The sequence below is a fragment of the Drosophila teissieri genome, chromosome 3L (genome assembly GCF_016746235.2).
Source record: "Drosophila teissieri strain GT53w chromosome 3L, Prin_Dtei_1.1, whole genome shotgun sequence".
In the NCBI taxonomy this organism is placed as follows: domain Eukaryota; kingdom Metazoa; phylum Arthropoda; class Insecta; order Diptera; family Drosophilidae; genus Drosophila; species Drosophila teissieri.
Window position 1 is genome coordinate 17,766,164 of NC_053031.1, and position 27,648 is coordinate 17,793,811.

The window sequence follows — 27,648 nt, forward strand, 5'->3', positions numbered from 1 at the left end:
CACCGAAATTATTTAACCTAAATTTAGTTGCTTATTTATGTTTAGACCTAAGCTGCATTTACTAGTAGTTAAATAAAATACTATTTAAAAAACATGTCTTATTATCTTCATGAGTTCAAAGTTTTTAAGTTGATAGCATGCTTCATTCATATGCACCCTTTTAATCGGACTACAGAATGTAAATGTAGACTAAAAGATTACATTCGATTTGTCATCATGGCTATTATATTTTATATAACTTGGATTTGATTCACTCACCTAACATTTCTGCGTTGACCACAATATTGCAGCTATACATGGGTGTTACCAATCGTTGTGGCTGGTTCTGGAAAGCCTGACGGCAAGCCTCCTTAGCAGCAGTCAAAACTTGACCTATAATTGCGGGTAGAATTGAAATACTTCGCAACCCTTTTTAAAGTAAATCGCATTAACATACCCGAAAAGGGACCTCGGGAATTTAAATCCTCTCCTTCAGATTGGATAGACCACTCGAGAACCGCAAAACAAACGCCCTGCATGGGCTCCTCGCACAGAGGACCGGCTACGGAGGTTATTTGGAAGCCATTCACCAGCGAACTATTGAAATCCTTTCGTGGATCGGTCTTCGAACGAATGTCCGTATCCGACTTGGCGTGACTTGACCAGAAGTCAGGCTGCTCGTAGTCGCTTAGGTTGAGTAGTATGTTGGTTCCGCAGTTGCGAGGACCTAGAGCCCAGATTCGATTCACCAGCTCCTCGGGCGATAGGGTACATAAGCCAAACAGTTGAAGATCCTGCAGAGCAGCTATCAGCTTTGATTTAATTGAAGCTAGCAGCGCTGTCCACTTCTCTGAGAGCAATTGATTTCTAGGAATGGCTGCAAGTTCCTGAGGGACAAAGACATGATTTCTTAAGAAATTATTCACATAAATTTCCGATCAGTAACTATTACCTTGAGGAATTCCGAATGGTTTTCCAGCAACTCTACAGCTTCTGCAGGCAGGGGAACCGCTATCACCTTCAGCGTGCCCAGTTTGTTAAGCGTCTGCTGCACGGCAATCTTCTTGTTAACATCCTTGTCCTCCGCCGTCTTTACAATGGCCTCATTAACCATGTCCACCGTGGCAGCGGGGACAATTGTTTCCCGGAAGGAAACAATAGGTTTGGAAACATTCACCTTAATCTTGGCATAACTCTGCTCCAGATCGTGCACACACTTCTCCACATGGACCTCACCCAATGTAGTGATCACATGCTCACCGGTAGGAGCCACGGAGACCTGAACACAGGCGTCTGCTTGGTTCAGAAGCTTTAATCCTTTTACTAGTTTGGGCATGTCCTGCGGTTGAACGGGTTCGATGGCCACGCGGAGAATAGGAGTGGCCATGACGCTTAGTTCGCTGAAGGAGGTGCAATCCAAACTGCTGCTCAAGGTTGCTGTTTTGACGATGTGCGATTCAAGACCTCCGATTCCCACTATATTTCCTGCGGGCACTTCATCCAGCAGTTGCAGCTCACCACCCATAAACATGTAGAGATCTCCGATGGTCACACGACTTGCGTAGGGTGCTTCCTCCTCCTTGCGATGCGTTGGCTGACGGGGATCGTGTTTGGGCGAAAGATTAAACAGCTCCATGCCGCGCTTTAATGTGCCGCTGAAGACTCTGGCGAAGGCGATGAATACAAACTCATTCTGCTCCCCTTCTTCTGGTTTAGATTCCTCCTTTTCCGGAACTTCAACACGGGTACTCAGCTGCTCCACACCCTGGCTGATCTTCTCGAGCTCCGCTTGTTCACTTTGTTGCTTCCTTTCTTCTAACCGACGACGCACTTCATCCCTGCGCTGCTGAACCTCCTGATCCGTTAGCCTTTTGGGTCGATTCTGTGGCAAATGGGAGATGTGCACTGGCGTCATTTTAGACACAAATGCAATCACATTTGAACTGTTCGCATCGCAGCTCGTAAAGCTTTCCTTGAGCTTCAGGGTTTCTGGCGGCAGAGAACCCAAATCCACATTCGCTGGATAGAGCAATCTCTGTGCCCTCTCATCGCTGATTTGGTGAGGCGGAGGAACATGCTGAATAACCATGTGCAGGACACTCTTGTCAATGGGCAGCCATTGTCCCAGAACCGCCTTGATCTGCAGCTTGGGATCAGTGAGACGCAAATCTCGGGCTGCAAGCTTGAGACCCAGTTTCTCAGCAATTCCGGGCAGTTTATCTTTATCCTTCCGAATGGCAATAATATCGTAAAGGCTCCAAATGTTCTCAAGCACGAATTGGACAAACATGGGCTTCTTGGCTTTTTCCTGGGCTCCTGGCAAAGCTTCCTTCTTTTTTGAGTTGTAGTAGAAATCGCCCCAGAGAACGTTCTCCAGATCCTTGCGATTCATCTCCAAACGCTTGGCATACATGGCGGCAAAGTCACGGACGGAGAAGGCCCAGCCATCGTAGGCGGAGCAGAAGATAACGTTGCCGGAGCTGGGTGAGAAATACAGCTCTGAGTCATCCACTTCCTCCAAGGCAGACTCGTAGTTGTCCTTCTTGGTAATATCCTCCTTGGCTAAAATATCGGAGGCAAAAATGCTGCCTAGAACAGCGTTAACTTGCTCTAAGACTTGGCACAAATGAAAATAGGCATCGAGAGGATCCATCTGCTTCTCCAGGATCAGACGGTCGAGTTTGTTTAGCACCAAGACTGGTTTCAGCTGCTCCTCGTAGATTTGCTTTAAGCAGGCTCGAGTTTGAGGACCCACACCCTCCACCACATCCACGACGACAATGGCTCCATCACACAGCCTTACCGCCGTGGACACCTCACTGGAAAAGTCCACGTGACCGGGCGAATCAATCAGATTGATGAGGTAGTCCGGATTACCAGCCATTTCCTCCGCTTCCTGATAGTATAAAGAGATGCTGCTGCTCTTCATGGTAATACCACGCTCCTGTTCATCCGCTCGGTTGTCTAGGTACCGCAGCTTGCCCGCCATCCGTTGCGAAATGATTCCATTACTGGCCACCAGTGAATCCGCCAGTGTCGTCTTTCCGTGATCCACATGCGCCAGGATGCAGATGTTGCGCACTTGCTGACGGCGTCGCTGCAGCAGCACCAGATCGCTGCCCTCGACCACGGGCATCCTTACGAGTTATTAGGGTAATATTATGCCGATTGTCACTACGACTTTAACTGGGAATTTCGCCAGTTGGTCCAATTGTATTTATAAACAAACCCGCACGCGGCAATTTCGCAACTTGGTGTGACCAGCTACAAAAACTTTAAATATGACTAGCTGTTAACAGATTCATCTTATTAGATTGTTATGTGAAAATGTTAGTCTGGCCTAGCTGTTAACGACGATAGAGGAACAGTGGATTATGGAACATTTATTTTCTCGTTAGTTGGCGGTGAATTCAAAAAAATTAAGATGCAAAAATGTTAAATGAAAAAGATTTAACTATCCACGCACACCACCAGCCCATACAAAAAAGAGCCCTTGAAATTTAGTTTATATTGTGGTCAATCAATGTTCCGGAATGAAAATGGAAAATGTCTGCGCATATACGCGTTTGTTTTTTTTTGTGGAAAACTGTGTATAATTCCAATGCCCTTATAGACTTAATTTGTGTATATTTAGTTAGATCTTTTATTTCCTAACTTTATTGACAATTTTAATTATTTTGAATGTAAGTGTAAGCAGTAGATGAAAATATACTGAACGTAATGCCATTTTTCGGTATTTCCGAACCTCGCACTTTTGGGATTTTTCTTGAATCAAACAGACGACGCAGTATGCGGCTCCAAACAGAGAAATAACACATTCAGCGACAACAACAAAGGATATATCCATTCCATACATTCCAAAGCTAGATCCGATCCAAAGGCCAGCAATCGGCCCGATAAGGCGGCGAACCAGATCCGAGTATCCGAGCACGGGTATATAGGTGAGCTCTAGCAGGTAATCTAATCGCTGCGGATGAGTTGAGGGCGCTCCTCTGCTGGCAGCGACGTCGGCAGAGCGCCACCCTACGCACACAGATGAACTTTGCACATTAACTATTCATTAACCTCGAACAGGTCGCCGGTGGAGCGGGAAAAAGTGGGAAACAGTCGGAAAAGCAGTTGGGCCATTTCACACAGGAAGCAGAGTCTAGTTGGCCATCCGGCAGAAGAGAAACCTTTTCCAATCGTTAACATGCTGTCGCGCCTGCAGGACTTCTTGTCACGCCACCGGCGAAAGTTCATAGTGACCGGCGTTCTGGTGGGCGGTACCATCTTTGCGGCACGATATGCCCAGCGTCGATTCGTGGAGTTTCAGGAGAAACAGGCCAGGGAATTCTTTGAGAGAACGCGGCGCACGACCCACTTTGAGTCGACGGAGAAGACGTGTAACCAGGTGATCCTGGGGATGGGCGAGGAGATGTGTCAGGCGGTGCTTAGGGAGTGCAGCACGGACGAGCTGCTCGAGCAGTTGCGCCAGAATCCAAAGAACAAGCTGGAACTCTGGGAGGACATGAAGATTGTGGCGTTCACAAGGCTGGCCACATACGTCTACGCCTCCTCCATGCTGGTTATTGCTCTGAGGGTGCAGCTAAATCTCCTGGGTGGCTACATCTATCGGGACATCATGACGGAACAGAAGCAAGTCACAGACGAGCTGAAGCAGCAGTACCTCTCCCTCATCCGACACTTTATCACGGAGTCGGGCATCCGGGATCTTGCCCGATATATACGCACCCAGGTCATCGCTGTCACCAAGACCATGCCGCTCTCCCAACAGCTTTCCCTTACCGACTTGGAGCAGCTGTTTTGGTCGCTGCAAATGGCCATCAATGCGGACACTCGTCGGGATCCCAACTCGCGAATGAGCAAGTATCTGCTTCCCAGCCAGAATCCCAGTCATTCGCCGCTGCTGCAGAAAATGTTCAATGAGACGCTTGATCTGCTGGAGAGCGAGGATGCCATTGGGGTCTGTTCGCACAATGTAAGCCGTGGATTCGTGCTGGCCTGCGATGCCATCGCCGAGAGCATGGGCGAAACGTTGCAACATCTGCCGCAAACTGAAGTGCAAACCCAGCAGGAACAGAACCTGAAGTTCAACCAGGCAGGAAGCTCGGGCGCCAAAAACACGAAGAGCCAAAATGGTCTGGAGAACAACAACTTGCTGAACATCAACCGGGTGCTGATGGCGTTGGCCAAGCTCATTCCAATCATCAGTGGTCTCACCTCGAGAGGCTTTGACACCACTTCGCGACCCCACAATCTGCCTACCCAGCTGCTCACCTTTTACGTGGTCGCCGAGAAGACAAAGACGCTGGGGGCGAACGTCTACGAAAGCTTCAGCTCCGCTTAGGAGATCGACAAAACTTGGATTATGCATCCGTGCATAGGCTAGGCTAAGACAATTGGAACATTATAGTTTATATACCTGTATATTTTTAATACGATCTTAATTCTCAGAAGCATTGTTTGTATGTCTACTTGAACCCCAACCCGTATTAAGTTTAGCTTCTAAGAATATTTAATCGAAGCGAGTGTAAGGTATGCTTAAGCAGATTCCCCCCATTGAGTCCACGGGGAATCCTTCAGGACAGGGACACAAATCGAGTAACGTGAAGGCCTTTAAAAATAACTGGAGAGTGTTTGCAACATATGAGAGAATATTTATATAGGAAGGACCTAAGGGTTATTAAGTATCGAAAATATATGGAAAAGTAATTTATATGTGTGTAATTGATTAATGGAAATAGTGACAGAAAATTTAGTTATACCATTTTAGAAACTTTGGGTGTTAATCTTAAAGGAATTGTACAATAAATGCTAACTAAATAAACTATACATTCCTTTTTTTGTAAAGACTATTACTTTTATATATTGGATTAAAGTTTATGCGGCACTTATTAATAAATTATTTGGTCAACATCGTATATATAAAATAGGTATGTTTTGTTTTCCGTACAGCTTATCAGAGAAAATGTTGATTTATAGAACTATCAAAAATATGTACATACACAGGGGCTTATTGTTATTGATCTAATAGGAGAAACAAATGTATTTTTTATTTAGAAATATTTTAAATACTATAACATTTTACATACATATAATTAAAACGTAATTTGAAAACATCAGAAAGGTTTCTTACAGTCTGCGGTCTGAAATATATATATTAAATTGATATACCATTTTATTAGTTTCAAAAAGTTTAAAATTAAATTCAAATTTGTATAACATAGTTATCGAAGACACAAACCTCAAGCAACGGTTGTCTTTGCTATCAGTCGAAAGGGGGTGGCAAAAACCGCCCCCTGATAAGACAGCTGTGGCTGTGGCTTTTGTTTGTTTGCCATTTCTCTTGTTCTTGCCGCTCTCTCCCATCTCTTCTCTCTAGAAACACTTGCGCAGAAATGCCGCATGTCAGAAGGTTAATTGTAATACGACAAATATGAATAATTTTAAAGCGGAAAATAACTTGAAAAAGATCATAAATTATGCAAAAGTTTAAGCTTAAATAGGTGAAAGTTATTAGATGTATATATCTCCCGCTCGCTCTTTTCGCGGCTTGTTTGCTCTCGCAGGACTCTCTCTGCACTTCCATCTCTCTCACTCCTTCGGGTGCCCAGCTGTCTGGTAACAAATTTCCATTTTGGGCGCAGTTGCAAAAGTTACGTGAAAAGGCAAAGGACAACAGTTACTTTTATACATCCCTGCTAAACTTTGTGTGTGTGTGTGTTGGTGCGGAAAAATAATTAAATTTACAAAAATGAAATAAAAGCATTGAATAGCCCATTTAAAGCTCAGTTGAAACACATTGTGCAAATATGAGAAATACTTCGAAATATACACAAATTGGAAAAACCAGCAAGCGGAGAAAAGTCTAACGAGCCACCATTAAACAAACAAACAAGCAACAACAACGGCGGCTCAATTGTGTAAGTGCACTTGCAAAATGTTTATTGGCCAGTCGATGGGGCTAAAAGCCCACTTAGCCCATCAGCTTTTCACTAGCCAACCACAAAATATATTGATTAGGACAAAGAAAAGCTGAACACGAAAATCAAAGGGCCACATGAGCACATGTGAGCGACGAAGAGAGACACAACGGTATATTGGTAACGGGACAGACAGTGCGTGCGTACCGATTGTTGGGAGGGGTTGTAAGGGCGGGGGTGATGGGTGACGGGAGAGGGGTAAAACCACTCGAATATGGCCTAAAATTATCAACACTTTATTATTAGCAAGGCCACAAGTGAACAAACTAACTGCTTGCGAAGTCACAATAGAAAACTTCTCAAAGGCAGCTCCTCCAAAGGAGACACAGCAAATAACGGTAAGGCTGTTTACAGATTTTGGGATCCGAGCATGAGAATACCCTTGAAAACTCAAATTTTACATTGTCGAGGTGATAGCAGTATAAAATTTGGTATAGTTTTACATCTAAAAATTCAAATAACAGTATATATGATATACAAGCTTAATAAAAGTCTTAAGGATCGAATATCAGTATACCATTTGGTATACGTTGTAAGTTCTTTAACTAAATTTCTAAGCAAATGAAAATAACCTCTCTTTATCCCAGAGTTGTTTGTCATCTTGACAAATCTGAAAATAATATACTATAGTATGTACTATATATGTACATATACCACCCCCAAAAATTTTGAAAACAAACTTGAAGGCAATTCAAGTAGGATAATGAAATATGAGCATTGACACAATCTTAAATGATTAAAAAAATTATTAGTATATGGATTCAAATTATTATTGGGTATACCTTATCTCTGCATAGTAGAGCATAAAATAGACTTCAAGAAAGGGTATCAACTTGTAGCCAAGCAAGTCAAGTGCAGCAGCGTGGAGATAACAAAGAAATGACATTTTCCCCAGCCAAAGTCCGTGTGGGAAATTCAAGGAAAACAATGCATGCAACTCAAGCAACCCCTACACCCATCACCTTCTGGCCACGAGTTTCCCCTTCTGGGTGCTTGGGTCCTATATTGCATGGTATAGTATATGTATATATAGGCTTATTGACATACTGAGGGCGTAGATCAAGTGCCTTGACAAGGGGCCACAGCACCTAACTAAATATAAACACATAAATTAAGGAAGCGAAAGCAGGACACGACTCGAGCCAAAGAAAAGTGCGTCATGGATTTTCCGAGGAGCCCAATTATCGGGGACACAAAAGACATTTTTTAGAATTTAGGTGAACTGGGTTGTTGGTGATTTAGGTTGTTTGAACGGAAATTGAAATGGTGTGTACTCTAATTATCTTTAATGAACTTTATAATTGTAACTATCTTTAATATTACCATTGTCCAGTTTTGTTAAGCAATTAATATTCATAAAAAATAATTCAACTCATTTAATTAGAATTTTAGTAGAAATTTATTTTTTATTTTAAATATTAAAGTGACACATTTAAGATTTTTTAATAAAAAGGTTGTTGTATATATGTACATACGCGAAAAAATTTAGGAATTACGATAACTACAAACAGTATTTGCATTTCCAATGAACCGAGCTGATAAGAAAAATGGAGTGAATACCAATTACCCAATGACTAAAAAAGGTGTGAAAAAATAGTTTAGTTTTGCGCGAACCTTTTAAGCATGAACACATTGCAAACTGGTTCGAAATCGGTTCGAAAGCGAGTTGTAATCTGTTTGAAGATTTTCCAAAGAACTCAATACCGCGTTATAATCAACCGAGTAAAGTACAAGGTGTATAACCAAACTCGTATTATATTCTACTAGTCGTCCTGATGGGGATAAAGTGAGTTGTTGTCACTTCTTCGGACTATAGATTCCTTTGCATGTGGTTTTGTTTGTTCGAGCCACTTTCCCATTTCCGTTCCTTTACCCCAACCCTATACACGTGCATGTATCCCCATCGGAGTCCTACTTTTGCAACATGAATGAATGACTGTAACTACATTTTTCATGCCAACCAGGGGATCCACTCTGGTTATCCCCACTCGCCACTCCTTACTATTTTCTTCTTTTTCCTGCTGTTTGCTTGTCAAAAACGTCAAAAATGCGATAGTGAAGACCCCAATGAAGGGTGCACTGAAGAAAAGTGTGCAGAGTTTATAATAATATTGATGATAGTGATATTGATGAAAATAAAGCACATTTTGTTAAATTAGCTTAAAAGTATTCCTTTGACTATCTCTATTTGTTAAGTTACTGCTCAAACTATGATAGCTTAAATGGTATAGATGAATGTAGTACGTTATAAAGACTGTTCGACATTCCACTGTCTTTGACATACCTAGCTAGGAACTTTAGGACTTTTTTCGAGTGTAGAACAGTTGCGAAATGGAGCGGGCCACATAAGTGCGGTGAAGCCCCCGGTGAAACCACCATTGCTACCACCTTTTTGCATGGCCACCAAAGTAGTGCGGAACAAGAGACCAGCCCCCAGACCCTAAGTGATGTTGCAACCGCCGGCGGGATGAGTCACACAGAGGCACTCCTACGGAATAGTGCCATAAATGACATGTGATAGATGGATGGATGGACACTTGGCGAGGGCTCTGGGGGATTAGCCAGGAATGTGGCCCAAATGAAGATGCACCCGCCCGCCGGCCTCCCCTGTAATTAGGCCACCCCCGGGGCCAGGTCCATAAAAGCCGTGGCTAGTAGCCAGCTTTTGAGACTGCCAATTGCCGGGAGGAGATGGGGATTTGCCCCCTCCACCCCCACTTTTCCAACCACTTTACCCGATTCGCCGGGTAAGAAGCCCCTGCTTCTTTGTATTACGTATACGCCCCGCTGGCTGATGTGGAACAGCTCTTGAGGCGAGACAGCCATCTGGCTCAATATTTGGCCTGGGCAAATACGAATTGTGCGATTTGGAATATTTTTATAAACTAAACCCAAGAGACTCTCCCACATTTTAATATACATATAATTCGACTGAGTTCGGAACGTCACTTGATGCCCTGCTCTCGGATCGGAACTAATGTCATTTAACTTGTTCGTCCATGACTAATGGCACAAATCCGAATAATTATGTCGACCATCGCAGTGTTGATCGTTGCTAAGTGCAAAGCAGAGCTAACTCACTAGAGATCGGGAATTAATATCAAATCCCCTGAGAAATGAGTTATGAAATGTTATTCCAAACACAATATTAGATTAGAAAGCGCATTAGTGCGTAAGATAAACACCCCTCGGATCGTTGAAACGAAACATTTTCGATATTGAGCGCAGTTCTCGCAGAGAGTTCAACCGATCCACACGATTTGAGTACAACACCAAAATACTGAACCAAAATTCGAAGTCATATCAGTCCAGAATAATTAACACGGGTAATTAGTGCTGGATTTTCGGGGCATCGAAAGAGAGTAAACTATTTGTATTTCTCATTTAATATCGCATTTGTTTGTCTATCTCGCACAGCACAATGACCAACGCCAGCTGAAGAAGACGCAGTCGGATTATTGGCCCCCGGAACCCGTAGTCTAGAGTCCCATCGCCGAGGAGTGGAAGTGGTCACCATGCGGCGTCCGAAGATATCCCTCAAGAAGTACTTCTACCTAACTCTGATCTGCGCCCTCCTCCTCATATTCGGTTTCAGTCTCAAGTGAGTAAGACATCATGTCGGTAAATAGTCTGAGGGTAAATAGTACCACTCAAATATGGTAACTTCATCTCCAAAAGTGGCAGATAAGGGAAGAGTCTGCCAAACAGGTGTTAAAAAATATGTAAACAAGACCCCTGAGCAGCACTTAATTTCAAGAAATTGATATTCTACCTCACTGAAGTTCAATAATTGTCTTTGACTATGAGTAGTCACGGTTAGCGTACACAAAATGAAAAGTTTTAAAAAATGTGCATAGATTAAGTCGTTGTTCAAGTTTTAACTATGTATGTATATATAACTATTTAAGTTATAATAATCGAAATTCAGATGCATGAGTAACACAGTATAACATATCATGAGTAACACAGTATAAGATATCTTTATACTGTGTTGCTCATGCATCTGAATTTGATTGCATATTTGTATTAAGAAGCAAATAAACACATATAGCTACAATTGACTCTTGTTCATCAAACTCCACAGAGAGCGCGAAATATGGAAGACGCTGAGTCCACGATCGTCGCAGATAACCACACAGCAACAGCAGCACCAGCATCTGCATCAACTACAGTCCATGGACGAGGAGCACATGATGGCCACCAGCTCCACTCCCCCGTCAGTGGCGGCCACCTTACTGCCCGAAATGGCGGATAATCTCGTCGAGCAGCCGGAACAGGCGGTTCTGGAGGAGGAGGAAAACGAGGCGGATCGCATGCAAGAGCCGCCGGCGGAAAAGGCCTGGTTCTTCAAGAACGGAGAGTACTATCCAAAACCGGCCAGGACCTACAGCAATCGCAAGGCCAGGAAGCGTCATGCCCCCCGATTGCTGCCCCATCAGGATCCCTATTCCGATCGTATTATTAACCAGCTCATGTACGTGCCGCACAACTACGAGGAGATCAAATCCAGCGGCAAGCTGAAGACCATCCTCGTCTACAATGGATTGGGTCCGTGGAACGTTAAGAAGGGTCGCGACGTCTTCCTGAAAGCCAAGTGTCCCGTGGACACCTGCGAACTGACTGCCAATCGCGATCTGGCCGGCACGGCCGACATGATCCTCTACAAGGACCACTACATCCCCACGGGCATTCGGCGGCCCAGCAACTCCAAGCAGGTGTCCATGCTCTACTATCTGGAGTGCCCGTACCACACGCAGAATGTCAAGGTGCCCGATGCCATCAACTGGACGGCCACCTACAGGTGGGTCTATATATTGATTATCGGTATTTTCTGGATCTGTTTAACTTGGAGTTCTGAAGTCTTCTATGAAAATACTTTGATATTGAAGAGGGTTAGTGTTCTTTTTACAAATCAAGTTCACGTTTCGGTTAAAAAAATATTCTTCATTAAAATTAAGTAATTGTGAGCATTAAAATCTCTTCAGAGGCAGGTGAGGTAATCGGATCTTTATTAATAATTATTGTCAATTAAACAACGCTTAGAAATTAGATTTAACCTAATTTGAGTTAAAATCTCTACATTTTTTTGGGCTATTATTTTCTATATTATAACATGTTGTGTTGGTATGGATTACCTTTTGATTGGTATATCTGTTTTAATGATTTTCTATTTTTCGTGTAAATATGTATGCACACTCTGCTCGGTGCGCTTCGCCACTATGCGGACGAAGGTGATATGTTTACACGTTTTTAAACAACTATCTTCTTTGCAGGCGGGACAGCACAATTGTAGCACCCTATGAAAAGTGGCAGTACTACGACACAAAGGTGCAGCAGCAGGAGCAGGATATCAATTACTCCGTCAACAAGACCAAGAAAGTGGCCTGGTTTGTGTCCAACTGTGGAGCGAGGAACGGCCGGCTCCAGTATGCCCATGAACTGCAGAAATATATCGAGGTTCGGATCACTTCACATAATATAAAAGATCAAATATAATAATCTCTCATAATGTTTTCCACCAGGTTGACATCTATGGGGCGTGTGGCAACTTCAAGTGCTCCCGCAGCACGGCGGACAAGTGCTTCGAGATCCTGGACAACGACTACAAGTTCTACCTGGCGTTCGAGAACTCCAACTGCAAGGACTACATCACGGAGAAGTTCTTCGTGAACGCGCTGAACAGGAGGGTTCTGCCCATCGTCATGGGCGCCCGGCCAGAGGACTACGAGGTGAGTGCGCCGCGCAGGTCCTACATCCACGTGGACGAGTTCTCCTCGCCCAAGGAGCTGGCCGAGTATCTGCGCATCCTGGACCACGACGACGAGCTGTACAACTCGTACTTCAAGTGGAAGGGCACCGGGGAGTTCATCAACACGTACTACTGGTGTCGCGTGTGTGCCACGCTCCATAACGAGGAGCAACTGAGGAAGCCCCGGTGGTACACCGACGTCAACGACTGGTGGCGGGGACCCGGCGTCTGCACGACGAGATCCTGGCGCAACTTCAAGGCACGCAAGGACGTCATTAGCGACTCCAGCGACGACTGAGTCCAGGTTTTAGATGCGATCCAGATTGTGGGCATGGGCAATGGGTAGATCAAGTGGCATTATCATTCATCAGTGAGTCATTCGCTTCTGAATTGTTGTTTCGTAGGCATCACCTTCTCCACTTTCACTATCACTATCCACAGGATGGGTCCCTTCTGATTTGGAAAGTACAATGGTGCAATAGTTAGTCTTAAACCAAAATCTATAGTTTGAGGAATGAATAATGGCCAAATATTATATTATTTAACTGATTTGCTGATTACTTCTAAGCTAATTCTACAAAAAGTTAATAGCTAAAGTTATTAACCAAATTCCAAGCTTTCTAGTCCCAAATGTTTTTGAGAAGACCGAAATCCTTCGACCCATCCTTCGCTAAACCGTGTGTAAAGAGTCGCTTCGTTTTTGCCGGAGTTTTACGTAAATGTTTTTTGTAGTTAGTTGGTAAGTAAACCTAAACCATGAATCAAATGAAACCGAGGAGGCATGAGGTCGGCGGCGACTAAAAGGTTTCCCTGCCGACCGTTGTAACATATACAATACCAGATGCGTAAGAGAACTTAGGAACCTAGTCTAGTTATATATGGATATACAAGTGCTATGTATACATAGTTCGGTAATTTATAGTTGTTTAAACTAAAAGCAAGTCCAAAATAGACCGTAATGAGTAAAAGACAGGCCAGTTAAAGTAGTTCGACATTAAAAAGCTTAACTAAAATGAGAAGAGGCATCAGCTATATAGATTAGATCTTTTGTAAGTGTTTTTGTAAGCAACCAGCAAATAATGGCTCGACCTGAAATAAGTTGCCTGTTATTAGAGCGCACTTTCTTTTCAAGGTTTTACTTTCTGTTTTAGGCATTATCTAGTCCGGCTTTCAGTTGAAATGTTAGCTGTTGAGAGCTACTTGTAAAGGTTTCCCAGCCTGTTGACAAACTACTAACTTTATAACCGATTCGCACAAGCTAACATATATCTGATATAATACAAATACAATCTGCATTCCTATTTTTCATAAAATATCATATGGCGTATTATTTTAATTCGAACAGCGCAATGTGTGTTTTGTACAATTTTTATCAATATTTGTATTTATTGTGTAACATTTTATTTATAAGTATTGAATAATAATATCATATGTGTGTGTATTTTGATTGTGAACTTGTTTTAATTTTAATTTTTACTGTGATACAAAAAATAATAATTATAATAAAAAGAATTAAACAGTGGCAACTAATGGCAAACAATTTAAAAGGCTTTCTGGGCTTCAAATGGATCAATTCATAGACATTTGGCTCAATGATTGTTGATAATGGCACAGCTTTTGATTCAGAGTACTTATAAAAGATAAAAAAAAAAATCGTGCATACTGAAACGGTGATAAATCCTTAGAAAGCAACGTATACTTCCAATTACAGCATAGCTGCCTCTTGGCGAATCATAAGTAATCATAAGTAGCCTCAACTTTGCAGCATCTGCACATTAAACTTGGCACAATTTTAACTGCTTTAGTAAATCCTTGAGAGCAGCTAGTTTCTCCTTCTTGGAGTCTTCGTTTCCGGCGGTGGCAGCTACGATCTTGGTCGTAATCTTGCGCTGCAGGGCAATGGCTTCGACTTTCTTGGAAAGCTGAAAGAAGAAACAATTGTTCAGTGAAGTTCTTAACATAATGGGTAAAAACCACGCACCTCATAGGCCCGCTTTATAATTCCCTGAGGCATTCCAGCTAATTTGGCAGCGTTAAAGCCGTACGATTTGGGACAAGCACCGGCTGTGTACTTGTACAGGAACGTGACCGTTTCTTGGGTGGGATCCTCATTGTCTTCGTTCTCCACCATGCAGGCCATGTGACCCAGTGTGATTCTCTTGTCGTCGTGGAAGAAATCAATCAGATTGTGATAGTGCGTGGAGAACAGAGTGCGACACTTGAGATTGGCCAGGAAGTTCACAACAGAGGCAGCAATCGCTGTGCCATCATAAGTGGCGGTTCCCCTGCCGAGTTCGTCGAGCAACACAAGCGAATGGCATGTGGCATGTTTAAGAATGAGTGACGTTTCGTTAAGCTCCACGAGGAAGGTACTGTGCCCGGCAAGAATGTCATCCTGAGCACCTAGGCGCGTGAATATTCTGTCCACCAACGAAAGGCGACAGCTAGTAGCGGGAATGTGGGCGCCCTAAAATGGAATAAAATAAGAACTAAGCAAACATAACGAATATTAAAATTACTTACAATTTGCGCCATAATTACGAGGAGTCCCACTTCCCGCATCAGCGTACTTTTGCCGCCCATATTGGGACCAGTGAGCAGGGATAGTGGCGCCTCCGATGCAGTGCCCAATTCCAGGCCATTGGGAATATAGGTGGATGCATTTACGCAAGGGTGGTAGCCCTCCTCCAGTTGGATAAACGGCTGCTCCGCACCAGAGACCAACTCTGGCACACAAATAGCCATCTGTTGGCCAGCGTATTCAGCTAGTGAGCACAGGACATCCAGGTTGGCGACGCAGTCGATGCACTGCTTCCACTGGTCGTAATGATTTGAAAACTTCTCGAAGAGACGACGCGCCAGATCTTTTAGCACAGTGTTCCTTGTCTCTTCAGCGTGCTGCATGTCCTTCAGTAGAGCTCTTGTTTCAGCAGTGGTGTAGCGACGAGATGGTTTCTTTCCCTTAGTTTGTCCTTCCAAGGAATAGGATTTATTGGCCTTACTGGCATGGCTTTCCGGCACATCCAACTGGTACCGCTTCTTGTCGCTTCCGAAATAGGTAATACGGCAGCCAAAGTGTCGCTCCTGCTCCTCAAGATATGACTTCAGGCGTTTCTCAATCTCACCTATGGAATCCATTGCCGCATCGTACTCAGCATCCATTCCCGCTTGGGGCGCAATCACACCCGTTTTAGCAGCTGCATCATGATCAAAGGCAGTGGCAAAATATTGTAGCTCCTTGCTTAGATCGGGAAAAGTACCTTCAGATTCCGGCAGCTGGGTAATCCTCCTGAGCAAAGCTGTATCGCACTGATGGAACATCCTAGGCAGCTTGGTGAGAGCGTTAAATCCCTTGAGAACAGCCATGAATCCCAGTAGCTTTTGCTTGTTATATATCTTCTCCTCGAAGAGAATCGCCCGGGAATCCGGGTGATCCATCTGCTTTATCTGCTTGTTTCCAAATAGGTGAATCTGTGCGAGATTTCTTTCGAAATCCGGCATTGGAGCTAGCAACGCGCGAACTTCCTGCAGTTCGCTGGACATTCGAATGAGCTCGCCAATAGCATCTTGTCGCTCCTTAATGACCGCCACATCGCAGCTCGGAGCGCAAAGCCAGTGGTGCAGCAGTCGCTTTCCGAACTTGGTGCAGCAGTGATCCAAAGTGGAGAGCAAGGAGTGTTCCTCGCCAATAATCCTGAGGTTCGACAACGTAGTGGCATCCAGTACCATGTGGGAGCGTCTCAAGGTGGAGGCCACCGCCGGCTTGGCATCCTCCAGTTGATCGGGCGGCACGTATAGCTGATAACGCGCCATGGGCAGCACCTTGGGCTCCAGCTTGCACTTGTGTATGAAGAAGATGCACTCGCCGAGAGCTTTAAGGGCCAGCTTGTAATTATCATTGGGTGTAAGGCCCAAGTGATCCATATCTGACTGCATTGTGCGCAGCACCAATGGCCAGTTGTCATCGGCTCCGTTTCCAGCATAGTAACGTTCCGCCAGAAGTTTCAGGGTTTTCTCGGCACTGCAGGCCTGCACTCCGTTGCCGGGCACCTGTTCTTTAAGAATTCCACCCAGCACAGTGCGCACAATTTGCTGGGATCGCTGGCTCAAGGCGGATTTCTCATTGAGGAGCTAGGGAATAATAGACATAAGTGGGTTTCCATGTACTCATGTAAAGCAGTTACTTACCAACACGGGCATATGATGTGACAAGAGGGTGAGAAGGCGGGAACAGTTCTTGTCGTCTTCGAACTCACCCAAATGGAAGTCTCCAATGGAGGTGTCTATAAAGCACACTCCATACCGGCTCCAAGTTCCCTCATCCTGCTCCACTATGGCCAGCATATAGTTGGGCTGATGATTCGGTCCGATCTTGCACTGTGAGCCGAAGACCTGGGTGCCACGATTGGTAATCTGGCAGATCTCGCGCGCCACCACTTTGTCGAACTTGGTGGCCCTGATCCGCTTGCAGCGCTCAGTCATCATGTCTGGGGTTTCCGTTTGCTCCACACGAGCCACCTAAAGAAAATGTTGTATTATTGTGGGAAGAGGAAACTCTCCTGGCACAAATCACCTTGAAGCCCCTGTCTATGAGGATGGTGGACATCTTGTCGAAGGATATCTCCGGGAAACCCGAGTGAGCAAACTCGCCGCGCATGTAAGTAAAGCCCAGCTCGTTGACGCCCACATCCGCATCCATGTGATACAGTTCATAGAACTTGCCCACCTTGAAAAACAAGACGCAGTCGTAGTTGGCCGACTTAAGAACCCACCATTGTCGAACTCCTGGCGACAGTCCATTGAGGAACTGCTCCGGCACGTGCAGGGTACTCTTATCGTAGTCCGGATGATCTGGACGCCTTTTGTACTTGTCCTTGATCTTGTCCGGCTGGAGGAACTCCAGTTTTTGGTGCGGCCAAACAACGGGCTCATCCAGATGGGATGTGGTGGTTACGATATCATCGTAGGAAGCATCTTTTTTGGCATTGCTCTGCAGGTTCATCAGCTTCTCCTGAAAGGTTGAACCCTCGGCCAGCTGGATGGACGACTCCAGCTTGACCTTCTTGCTCGTTGGCTCATTGTTGTTGTTGTTGTTCAGGATCTTTGACTTTTTGCGCGATTTTTTCGGTGTCGGACTGTCCACGGACATGTCGCTCTCGCTGGGCGACACCTCCTCCTCGCCACTGCTGCCGCTATCATCGCTGGCTTCATTATCATCCGGCTCGTAGTCGGAGGCGCAGTCGGAGAAGTCGTCTTCCGACTTGGTCTCCTCCATTTCCGGTTCACTCTCCGATTCCGGCTGAACGATGCGCTTCCGCTTGCGTTGCCCATTGGCTGCCTCATCGTCGGAAATGGGCAACTTCCTCTTGGCCGCCGGCTTGGAATCCTTTTTCTTTGCATCCTTCACCTGCGGCTGCTGGTTCTGGAGATTCTCCTTTTCGGTCGTGGATTCATTGGGATCCGTTTTCGCGCTGGGATTCAATTTCTTTTTGTCGACAGCCGGCGATTTGGAAAAGTAATTAAATAGCGTGTTTGTGGGCGTTCCGCCCACGCTGGTGTTCAACTTCTTGGACATGGTAGTGGCCTAGAAACGTCTGCCAGGTTGCGCAAAATCCAGGATGCAGACGCCGAGATTGTGCGCCAAAACCGAATTATATTCTGCGAAACACTGGCTTAAAAATACCAAAATAGTAGTTTATCAATTTAGTATATTTGGGGAGCTCGTGCACGTTTGAATAATTTGAATACATCATTTGTTGATGTGCTCCAATGGTGCTCTTAATATAATAGAACATATCTCCAGACCACCATATTCATTCATCCAGATCTTATCGCCCAAAAATAAGTAAGCAGTGAATGTTCACAATTTAACAAAATAGTCGATACCAACCAAATATTCAATTTTCATCAAAGGGTTTAGAACTTAGTTGTGAAACCGTTTCTGCACTTGTTTGACTTTTAAATGCAGAATTTTAAGGGAGTTTTTTGTGGCTTTCAAAAATAATAACAAGAGCTATGATAGTAGGTTGTTGTCTGCATATTTAAAATGGTAATTGAATTTTGTAAAATTTATCAATGTAAATCCTGTGGCACTACCACATAGTATTCTTCACAGGAATACCCTCTTTATTTTACGCTATACGCTTTGCAATAAGCCGCGTGGTATAATTAAGCGGTTAAGCAACGGTCACTTCGATTCCAAAACAAACTTAATTTCACGAGTTTTTAAAATAAATTTTAGAAATAAGCCAAAATGTCGCTCGCCGATGAGCTTTTAGCCGATCTCGAGGAAGACAATGACAATGAGCTGGAGGAGGAGGATGCGGAAATGGCCACTGCCGAGGACGAAAGCGTAAGGCAACCAAAGCAAAAATTGATGAGTTCTAATGATTCCCTCCCCACAAAACAGTTGCTGGCGGAGAAGCTGGCCAAGCCGGCTCCCAATCTGATGGACGTGGATGTAACCGTGCAGTCGGTGCGGGAACTTTGCAAGCTGCGTGACTCGGAGCGCCTCAGGAACACGCTGCAGCAGATCGAGCACTATGCCAGTCGCCAAAGAACCGCAGCCGAAATGCTGGGATCCGTGGAATCCGATCCTGAATACTGTCTGATCGTGGACGCGAATGCCATAGCCGTGGACATTGACAACGAGATCTCCATTGTGCACAAGTTCACCAAGGAGAAGTACCAGAAGCGGTTCCCCGAACTGGACTCCCTGATCGTGGGCGAAATTGAGTACTTGCTGGCGGTCAAGGAGCTGGGCAATGACCTGGACCAGGTCAAGAACAACGAGAAGCTGCAGGCCATCCTCACACAGGCCACCATTATGATTGTATCAGTCACAGCGTCCACCACACAGGGGTAAGTTATTTGGTCCGCCAAACCGAATAAATCATGTTACTAAGCTTCATTCCTTTTGGCAGAACCATGTTGACACCAGCGGAGAAGGCCAAGATCGACGAGGCCTGTGAAATGGCCATCGAGCTGAACAACTTCAAGTCCAAGATCTACGAGTATGTAGAGAGTCGCATGACCTTCATAGCCCCAAATCTTTCCATGATCGTTGGAGCATCGACGGCAGCTAAACTATTGGGCATTGCTGGTGGTCTTTCCAAACTGTCCAAAATGCCGGCCTGCAATGTTCAGGTGTTGGGCGCACAGAAGAAAACCCTGTCGGGCTTCTCACAAACGCAGATGCTGCCGCACACTGGCTACGTGTACTACTCTCAGATTGTTCAGGATACTGCGCCAGATCTGCGACGCAAGGCAGCTCGCTTGGTGGCCGCCAAGTCCGTGCTGGCTGCTCGTGTGGATGCCTGTCATGAGAGTGTCCACGGCGAGATTGGACTGCGCTTCAAGGAGGATGTGGAAAAGAAACTGGACAAGCTGCAGGAGCCGCCGCCGGTGAAGTTCATAAAGCCGCTGCCCAAACCAATCGAGGGAAGCAAGAAAAAGCGAGGAGGCAAACGCGTGCGCAAGATGAAGGAGCGATATGCGCTAACGGAGTTCCGCAAACAAGCAAACCGCATGAATTTCGGAGACGTAAGTTTCTGGCTTATAAATAAAAGGGTAATGAGTTATTTATTAATCTACTCACTTCTTTTTAGATCGAGGAGGATGCCTACCAAGGAGATCTGGGCTACTCCCGAGGCACTATCGGCAAAACTGGCACTGGCCGCATCCGATTGCCCCAGGTGGATGAGAAGACCAAGGTGCGCATCAGCAAGACGTTGCACAAGAACCTCCAGAAGCAGCAGGTGTATGGCGGAAACACCACGGTCAAACGGCAAATCTCCGGAACAGCCTCCAGTGTGGCCTTTACGCCACTGCAAGGTCTGGAGATTGTGAATCCCCAGGCGGCGGAACGTTCGCAGACGGAAGCCAATGCCAAATACTTTTCAAACACCTCCGGATTCCTGTCAGTGGGACAGCGAACCACCTAAAGGAACAGCTCTGTCCTTATTTTCTATAAAATTAAGCACTTTTATTTGGAGATTTGTCGAATGTATATTGAGTTAGGCGTAGTAAAGCTGCACAAGAGATTCAAATGGTTGTTAGCTGAGCTTGCCCACTTCCAGTTTCCGCTGAAGGGCCTCCCACGAGTTGTTCAGCAGCACGGCGAGAATGCCGGCCACCGTGAACACACCTCCGATGATGGAACAGCAATTAGTGGCGAAGTGACCAAAGGAGCTGAGAAACCCGAATGCAACCAATAAAAATTGTAATTAAATATTACTTTTATAGCTTTGTAGTACTCACCTGTGCTTTTCCGCATATTTCACCATCAGCGGCGAGAGCTCGTAGCTGAAGAATATGCCCGGCATTCCTCGTTCGCGATCTGAAAGATCTTTCCTGTATCGCGTGACGGAGAACTGATTCGTGTATATGGGCTCGCCGTCACTGTTTCCTCGCATATATAACGTGGGCACAATTTTTAAATAGTAATTGAACATTTCGCTTTTGGTTTCTGTTGAAGATTCGATGGTTAAATATTTTACATTTAATTTCAATTGTCTTGATTTCATTTAGTAAGTAAATTGCATTTCCCTCTTATAAAAATGTGTATTCGTAAACGTTTTTAAAATATGCATTTGGCCCACTGTGAAATTACCCTAACAATCTTTGAAGAACTTCTAACTATAATCAAAACGTACATTATAAAACCATTATAAATCATATCAAATAGTTTGGTTTTATATAAATAAATAAATAAAGTCATTTCGATTTCAAGCCACCCGCTCTTAAGCTAGCGCCCCCTATCGGGCATATCCAGAACAAGGCAAGCCGAGCGAAAAACAAAGTGGCAGCCCTTTGCCTCATTTGACAGCTCACGCACACCATCACTCAGCTGCTCACACTCACACGTTCACGAATTATTCGACGAGTCGGTGCCGAAATAAATAGAAATATTTTGAATATTTCTAAAACAAACGAACCTTCTGCGATATTCGTAAGTGCGTCGAAGCAGCGGAGCTTGCTACAAAGCGGAATCAACTTATATATATCGGGAGAACCGGTAAAACCACGGACTTTGCGGCATGCCTCTGCCTACGAGCTCATTTTCCCAGCAGGGACCAACGTGCTTCGATAAGATGAAGACGGGCTTCATCATCGGATTCTGCGTGGGAATGGCCAGCGGAGCGGTCTTCGGAGGGTTCTCGGCACTCAGGTGGGTTGGACTTTGCACCCGGATGCTCCACTTGCGACTCCTCTAAAGAAGTGACGCAAGTGTAGGCCGGCAATTATGTAATTACACCGGCTAACTAACGAACCACATCGAAATCCCCATTAGATACGGACTACGTGGTCGGGAGCTGATCAACAATGTAGGCAAGACCATGGTACAGGGTGGCGGAACCTTCGGCACCTTCATGGCTATCGGCACAGGGATTCGCTGCTGATCCTGCTGGCATTTGACTAGAGTTACTAAACAACCAACCTTAAGCCCTACTCCAATCTTGTTTAAATTACGCTAAGTTATTGCAATAGAGACGTTACAGAAATACTAGATGGGTTGTGTTCACTACTCACCAGCCACGTCCACTCGCAGTCCATCCAAGGGATGCGTCTTGGCGAACTCGATCTTCTCGCCGAATGATAGATGATTGATTGTGTGCGATAACTTTACATTGCTAAACTGAAAGTCGTGGATGTGGAACTGGCGGATGGAGAAGCTCTTGCCGGGCGCAAAGTGAAAGCTGCCGGCCATGCGGTTCACTTCCAGGTGGCCCTGGATGCGACAGCCCTCTTTGAAGGCGTCCTCGTCGCTGCGTTTGTACTTGCCCTTACATTGCTCAATCTTGTCCACCGCCACGTTCCATTTGCGCAATCGGTAGGCGTCGAGAACATCCTCGCACGTGTTGCAGCAGCTAGAAAGGATGGTAATTGGCATTATAAAGAAGAGATTAGAAAGCTATTACTATGAAAGAATCATACAAAAAGTTAAAAAGGTAGCTCTAGGTACAGATAAATCTTAATTTAGATACGGGATACGAGCTTGAAATAATAAGACGTCCTACTTTCGTATAAGTGTTTTCCTAAATAGATGAAAATAGATGAATTAGGCATTCTTATCAGCGAGAATAGATGCACCTAGCAGTATGGGTTGAACTTATGAAGCTATTGACTAGCTTACTGAGTAGCATTGTGCTCCGCTCCGTAGCAACTGCCGCAAGTGACATTCTTATTGGGCGGCGAAACCGCAACTATTTCCTTAATGGGCGTCTCCTTAAGGGGCTCCCCATTGAGATCCAGCCGGTGCTTGAAGACATCGTGGTCCACCCTCAAGTGTGTGTCCCCGGATGAATCCATTGCATCCAGTGAGATGTAATTGCACGCCAGATTATGAAGTGTCACGTCCAGATTTATTCTCAGCTTGTGACCACGAGTGGTGTCTACAAAGAGCTCTTCGTTTAGGGTTGGCTGCATATAGTTGATGACCTCGAGGAAGATCAGGAGGCTTATAATGCTGGTGCTGATGATCGTAACTGAAAAGTAGGGAAAAGCCGGTTGTTTGGGTTTCTTATCGCCACAGTCAATTGAACACCTGCACTCACCTGCGGCGCCGCCCACTGTGCGAACGCTGAAATCATCTAGGGTGCGGGGATAGGCGTCCAGGCGACGCAGCACGTCGGCGAACTTCATCTTGCACACGAAAAACCAACAAAACGGACAAAACGCAGACCTAAACAATAAAAATTACATATTTTGCACAGGACAGGTGACGTGTTGAAATTGGCGTTGCCAGTTCGTTGCGATGGCCCGGCCAAACAGATGTTCGCTGCGGTTCGATTGGTTGTCATCGAATCTGTATCTACATTGCTGCTCCTATTTTACGTTTTTTATTTTACATTTTTAAAAACGTCTGCTGTTACATGATATGCAGCAAATGCAGCTATAAAAACACATAGGCCACTTAAGAAAAAACCTTAAAATAATTTTTATCCGTAAGGGTTGACAAATTAGCTTTCCAATCCGCTAATAAGGGATACCTCCCACAGAACTTAAAACCCTTATAGTGCCTGGATTATCAAGAGAGATGATATTTTACATTGCCATTGTAAGTAGTGTATTACATACTTGAAAATTACAACATTTTTACATTTCCAAAAAAATGCATTAAAAATTAAAAAGGTTATTAGAACGCAGGTATTTTATGTGGAATATTGCAGCACCTAGTATTTTGATGATTATTCGGAGCATTAAAGCTTTTATAGTTCTGCGATCTCTTTATTAGCCCTTCTTGATCGTAATATACACTTTATAGGATGGGACAATCTTCTTTTTACTATAATTATGTTCAACGAATACAAAATACCCTCTCTAACTACAAGCAACGGGCTAAAAAATTCAAAGTCCAGCATTACATTTATATAAGCTTTAAATTCTCTTTTTTTTTGGTTTCACCATTCATTACCCCATTGATTGCGCATACGCCGCATTGGCCCGGCGACAATTAGGACTTCTCTTGGCCGTCCTTTCCCATGGCCACGAATAATGTTTAATAGTGTTGTCATGTCTTGGGGTTGTGGTTGAGCATACATTAGGCAGTGCCCAGCATCACCCCCAGCACCACCCCCAATCAGCCGTCTTAACCCGCTGCTGCTGCTGCGGTCCAGGAGACCGCGTCTAATTTTATAATACATGTTAAACAGATGAAAGGTTAATTGAAAGGAACCACAAGTTTCGACAGCCCGCGCAGCTAATGCTTAGCTTTTAGGGGTTGCAACCCCACAACCCCAGAACTTCCAAAGAAGGGGACTAATAGGAGACTGTGGTTTATCCCCGGGGATTTTGGTTAAAGTTAAAAGTTTTCGCCGAAATATAAATCACCAAATGGCTTTTCCCCTGACTGACTGGCTGACTGAATGCCCATGAACCCAGAATCCATGTAGGGTCTCAAATAATTGTATGTAGGTGTAGAACATACCGCGACTTTGTGTAATTACCAATTAAGCTCAAGTCCCCGATGCTTTCTCATTTTCCCGGCCACTCTACAGTTTCCTTTGTCTTTTCTTCTGCCGACTTGACCTTTTTTTGCAATTACCTGGACAAGAAATCTGTAAAATCAGGCAAGGCAGCAGATGACAAGGATTAGCCAGCGGTAATTTTACACTTTTTTACTTTCTAAATTAAAGTAAATGGATTGGAGAGGGTATGGAATAGACCATCAGGCTTTGCGTTCTTACAAAATCGAAATTGTCACTTTTAATGAAGTTATTGTTTTTAAAAAAACATATTTCTCTCTTCTTAGTTTACGTTGAATATTTAAATAATAACTAATCAAATTAAGTGTTTTAAAACTATTTTTTCGTAAATACAAAATTACTTTTTGAAGAATAATTCAATGAAAAATGGTCAAAAAGTTCTTAGCCCTATCGGGTCACTTTTAAATTGGCTTTGAAAATGTCTCCTGGATCCGCAGAATGACAAGTTCATAGCCCTTTTCGCAGTATATCCTCTTATATTCGCGCAACTTATGGCCACAGGGCATTCGGGGTTTCTGCCATGGCCATTTCCCCCGACCACGCCCCCAAAGCGACCGCGCACCGCCCCCTCTTATCTCCCGCTAATTTGCATTTCTAACCATTTCGCTCTAGCCAATTCGGGTCATTTCTTATTTGAAACAATGAGCCCAACAGCAGCCAGAACAAATAGCGGAGAAGGAGTCATTGTGCCACGGCTTTGCCGGCAATAAAAGACTCCGGAGACAAAAGAACCTGGCCAAAAGATAGAGAGAGCGTGTCAAGAAACTTGGACCCGGACCCGGAGCCGTAGAATGGGTAAGAAAGCCAGAAGAGAAGTTGGCGTAAAGCAGCTTAAACAATCAGGACTGCCTAATGGATATTGACACTTTAATGCCCTGGCCACCAACCCAGGCTTCGATTCTGATTTCGAAAACGCACTGGGAAAAAGCGTACTGCAATGTATTAATTTTAACAGAAAATAGATAACCATTGAATATACTATATATTGTTCTACTGACACAGTAACCCACAATTACTTTTCCCTTCCAAAAGTAGGGGAACTGCTATTTCTCATATTAATTCATTTAAGAGGATCGTAGCTTTTATATGAGCCATTTTTGATGTATCTATCCCAAATAAAAATAGAAGTAACTTAAATCTCTAAATGAAATAATCCATTTTAAAACGCTGGGATACTTGTCCCAATCTGTGCCATTTTCTCTCCGTGTCGATTTCAAATTGGTTTCGGGGTGGGAAATCCCCGCGAGGGAGGCTGAATCCATCCGTGCAGATGTCCTGCTCTAATTCGGTTCGGTTTTCAGCTCTCCGTGGCACATACATATTTTTTGCCTGGGCCGCATTCTTTGCTTTAAACAAAATTGCAGTGCCGAAATTAATTATAGAGCCGCCGCTGCCGAGCCATATTTAATTAAACGTGGACATTTTAAACTTGGAACAGCCGAACGAACCACTACGCCATCACCCCACCACACCACCCAAAGAACGTGGAGCCAAAAGGCGTAATTAATTAGTGGAGACGTGCCAAATAATTGCGGCAAAAGTAACTTTTTTCCTTTTGGGGGGCGACTCCTTTATAATTTCGCTGGTCAAGGAATGTTTCAATTACGTGTATTGCTGATGGGCGATTGGGTTGGGTTGCTGGGGTTTTGGGGTTTGGGGTGCTTCTTGCAGCACGACTAACCTTCGTTGCCATCGGGCCAGGTGGGAATTAATTAAATTAGCAGGCGTCGTTTTGGAAAAGCGTCGCGCAAGGACTGAAAATATTCTGCGCCTTGTGCCGGTGGTCTCCTGTCACTCAAATCGGTTCCATGCCACAAACGGTCCTTTGCCCACCGAAAATTGCTATAAATGGGCGGCGAAAATTCACATACATAAACTCCACATCCGCTGGCCGAAAACCGAAAACGTCATTTCCGACAAATTAGTCCACTCAACTGGGCCACGAACTCCTGCATTGGACAATTTCAAATCGGTGGCCACGATTTAAGCATATATCCTGGTTTAGGATGTCAAATCCTCGCTGTACGCCCCATTTGCCGACAAAAGTTTCGAAAGCGTTTCAAAATCGACCACCTTCCATTTTGCTTTATGGCTGTAAACCGAGTTACATGTCACCTATGAACATCGAACATCCATATTGATTTCTGCTGCTCGTTACTTTTAATTGTCGCGCCTATTAATTGCATTGCAATGTGTTATAATTAGGGGCGCATAATGAACAATAAGACCCACACTTAATCGACACCTCTAATGAGAATGCAGAGGGGTATAAATGTAATATGCAAATTTAAAATGATGCCAACGGGTTTCCACTTAAGGAATATGAAGTATTTCAAATTTTAAGGCATCTGCAAGCATTTTAATCGCAAGTGATGTGTGCTAGAAATGTTGCAGGTATTATTTTATGTGGTTAAACCTTTAAGCCTTTAATTTCACTTTATTTACATATATTACATACACTTATTAGACAACAAGTCATAATATTACCGCAAAAGTTGAACAAATTCCCAGCTAGACTTTCAAGTTAACCTCGTACTTTTTTAAGGATAAACTTTCAGTTTTTTCTGGCGAAAAATTGAAACAGGAATCAAATTAATGAAAATATTATAGGGGTGGTGAAAAGGTTAAAAACTGGCTTGGGAAAAACATATTTGATGCATGCACCAATAAGTTGTAACAGATAAAAAATAATTGAATACTTGTACTGCATTGTATAGGATATAGCAATTTTTGTGGAATAATTGAAACACTTTTATGGCTGCTAAAAAATGCGTTACTTTTGCATATTGGACGCGCTTTTCAAGTCCATCTGGAAATCGGTTTTGTGCAATCCTTTCACGGACTGCAATCCGTTTTGCACTTTAACCATTTTGTGGGCTGGACCGCGACAATGGGCTCTTTATGCAGAACTCTCGGGGTGAGAAATAGATGAATGGGCGCCAACCTT

At 44.3% G+C, this 27,648-nt stretch overlaps 7 protein-coding genes across 11 annotated transcripts in view; 4 read left to right on the forward strand and 3 right to left on the reverse strand.

Annotated features, from left to right (window-relative positions):
- LOC122618158 (elongation factor-like GTPase 1) overlaps window positions 1-3,261 on the reverse strand; it is a 75,026-nt gene extending 71,765 nt beyond the window's left edge. Inside the window, exons 1-3 of the mRNA XM_043794326.1 lie at window positions 932-3,261; window positions 437-866; window positions 259-372 (exon numbers count right to left, since the gene is read on the reverse strand). Of these exons, the coding sequence (XP_043650261.1) occupies window positions 259-372; window positions 437-866; window positions 932-3,115 (2,728 nt within the window). The 5' untranslated portion in view covers window positions 3,116-3,261. The remainder of the gene's footprint in view (window positions 1-258; window positions 373-436; window positions 867-931) is intronic.
- Window positions 3,262-3,750: 489 nt separating this feature from the next.
- LOC122616552 (peroxisomal biogenesis factor 3) lies at window positions 3,751-5,698 on the forward strand. Of its 2 annotated transcripts, none has more exons than XM_043792044.1 (2): window positions 3,751-3,934; window positions 4,054-5,698. In XM_043792044.1, exon 2 carries the CDS (start codon window positions 4,172-4,174, stop codon window positions 5,327-5,329), a length of 1,158 nt encoding a protein of 385 aa, XP_043647979.1. In that variant the 5' UTR covers window positions 3,751-3,934; window positions 4,054-4,171; the 3' UTR covers window positions 5,330-5,698. The 2 variants fall into 2 exon arrangements, with proteins under 2 accessions (XP_043647979.1, XP_043647980.1); XM_043792045.1 differs by having other exon boundaries at window positions 3,751-3,920.
- A 1,004-nt stretch (window positions 5,699-6,702) lies between these two features.
- Window positions 6,703-14,055, forward strand: LOC122616055 (glycoprotein 3-alpha-L-fucosyltransferase A). Of its 4 annotated transcripts, none has more exons than XM_043791314.1 (5): window positions 6,703-6,905; window positions 10,383-10,566; window positions 11,050-11,766; window positions 12,239-12,422; window positions 12,488-14,055. In XM_043791314.1, the coding sequence occupies exons 2-5, from the start codon at window positions 10,481-10,483 to the stop codon at window positions 13,010-13,012; spliced, it is 1,512 nt and encodes a 503-aa protein (XP_043647249.1). In that variant the 5' UTR covers window positions 6,703-6,905; window positions 10,383-10,480; the 3' UTR covers window positions 13,013-14,055. The 4 variants fall into 4 exon arrangements, with proteins under 4 accessions (XP_043647249.1, XP_043647250.1, XP_043647251.1 ...); XM_043791315.1 differs by lacking the exon at window positions 6,703-6,905 and adding an exon at window positions 8,472-8,751; XM_043791316.1 differs by lacking the exon at window positions 6,703-6,905 and adding an exon at window positions 8,472-8,699.
- A 94-nt stretch (window positions 14,056-14,149) lies between these two features.
- Window positions 14,150-18,375, reverse strand: LOC122615909 (probable DNA mismatch repair protein Msh6). Its single transcript, XM_043791087.1, has 5 exons — window positions 17,288-18,375; window positions 16,903-17,232; window positions 15,238-16,845; window positions 14,696-15,181; window positions 14,150-14,636 (listed from the first exon to the last, which is right to left on the reverse strand). Exons 1-5 carry the CDS (start codon window positions 18,287-18,289, stop codon window positions 14,490-14,492), a joined length of 3,573 nt encoding a protein of 1,190 aa, XP_043647022.1. The 5' UTR covers window positions 18,290-18,375; the 3' UTR covers window positions 14,150-14,489.
- A 523-nt stretch (window positions 18,376-18,898) lies between these two features.
- Window positions 18,899-20,762, forward strand: LOC122615977 (U4/U6 small nuclear ribonucleoprotein Prp31). Its single transcript, XM_043791182.1, has 4 exons — window positions 18,899-19,066; window positions 19,124-19,575; window positions 19,638-20,256; window positions 20,322-20,762. Exons 1-4 carry the CDS (start codon window positions 18,968-18,970, stop codon window positions 20,655-20,657), a joined length of 1,506 nt encoding a protein of 501 aa, XP_043647117.1. The 5' UTR covers window positions 18,899-18,967; the 3' UTR covers window positions 20,658-20,762.
- LOC122615979 (endoplasmic reticulum-Golgi intermediate compartment protein 3) lies at window positions 20,674-23,481 on the reverse strand. Its single transcript, XM_043791183.1, has 5 exons — window positions 23,271-23,481; window positions 22,850-23,201; window positions 22,246-22,583; window positions 20,974-21,181; window positions 20,674-20,904 (listed from the first exon to the last, which is right to left on the reverse strand). Exons 1-5 carry the CDS (start codon window positions 23,356-23,358, stop codon window positions 20,769-20,771), a joined length of 1,122 nt encoding a protein of 373 aa, XP_043647118.1. The 5' UTR covers window positions 23,359-23,481; the 3' UTR covers window positions 20,674-20,768.
- LOC122615980 (reactive oxygen species modulator 1) lies at window positions 21,544-22,222 on the forward strand. Its single transcript, XM_043791184.1, has 2 exons — window positions 21,544-21,883; window positions 22,007-22,222. The coding sequence occupies exons 1-2, from the start codon at window positions 21,753-21,755 to the stop codon at window positions 22,113-22,115; spliced, it is 240 nt and encodes a 79-aa protein (XP_043647119.1). The 5' UTR covers window positions 21,544-21,752; the 3' UTR covers window positions 22,116-22,222.
- Window positions 23,482-27,648: the final 4,167 nt, after the last annotated feature.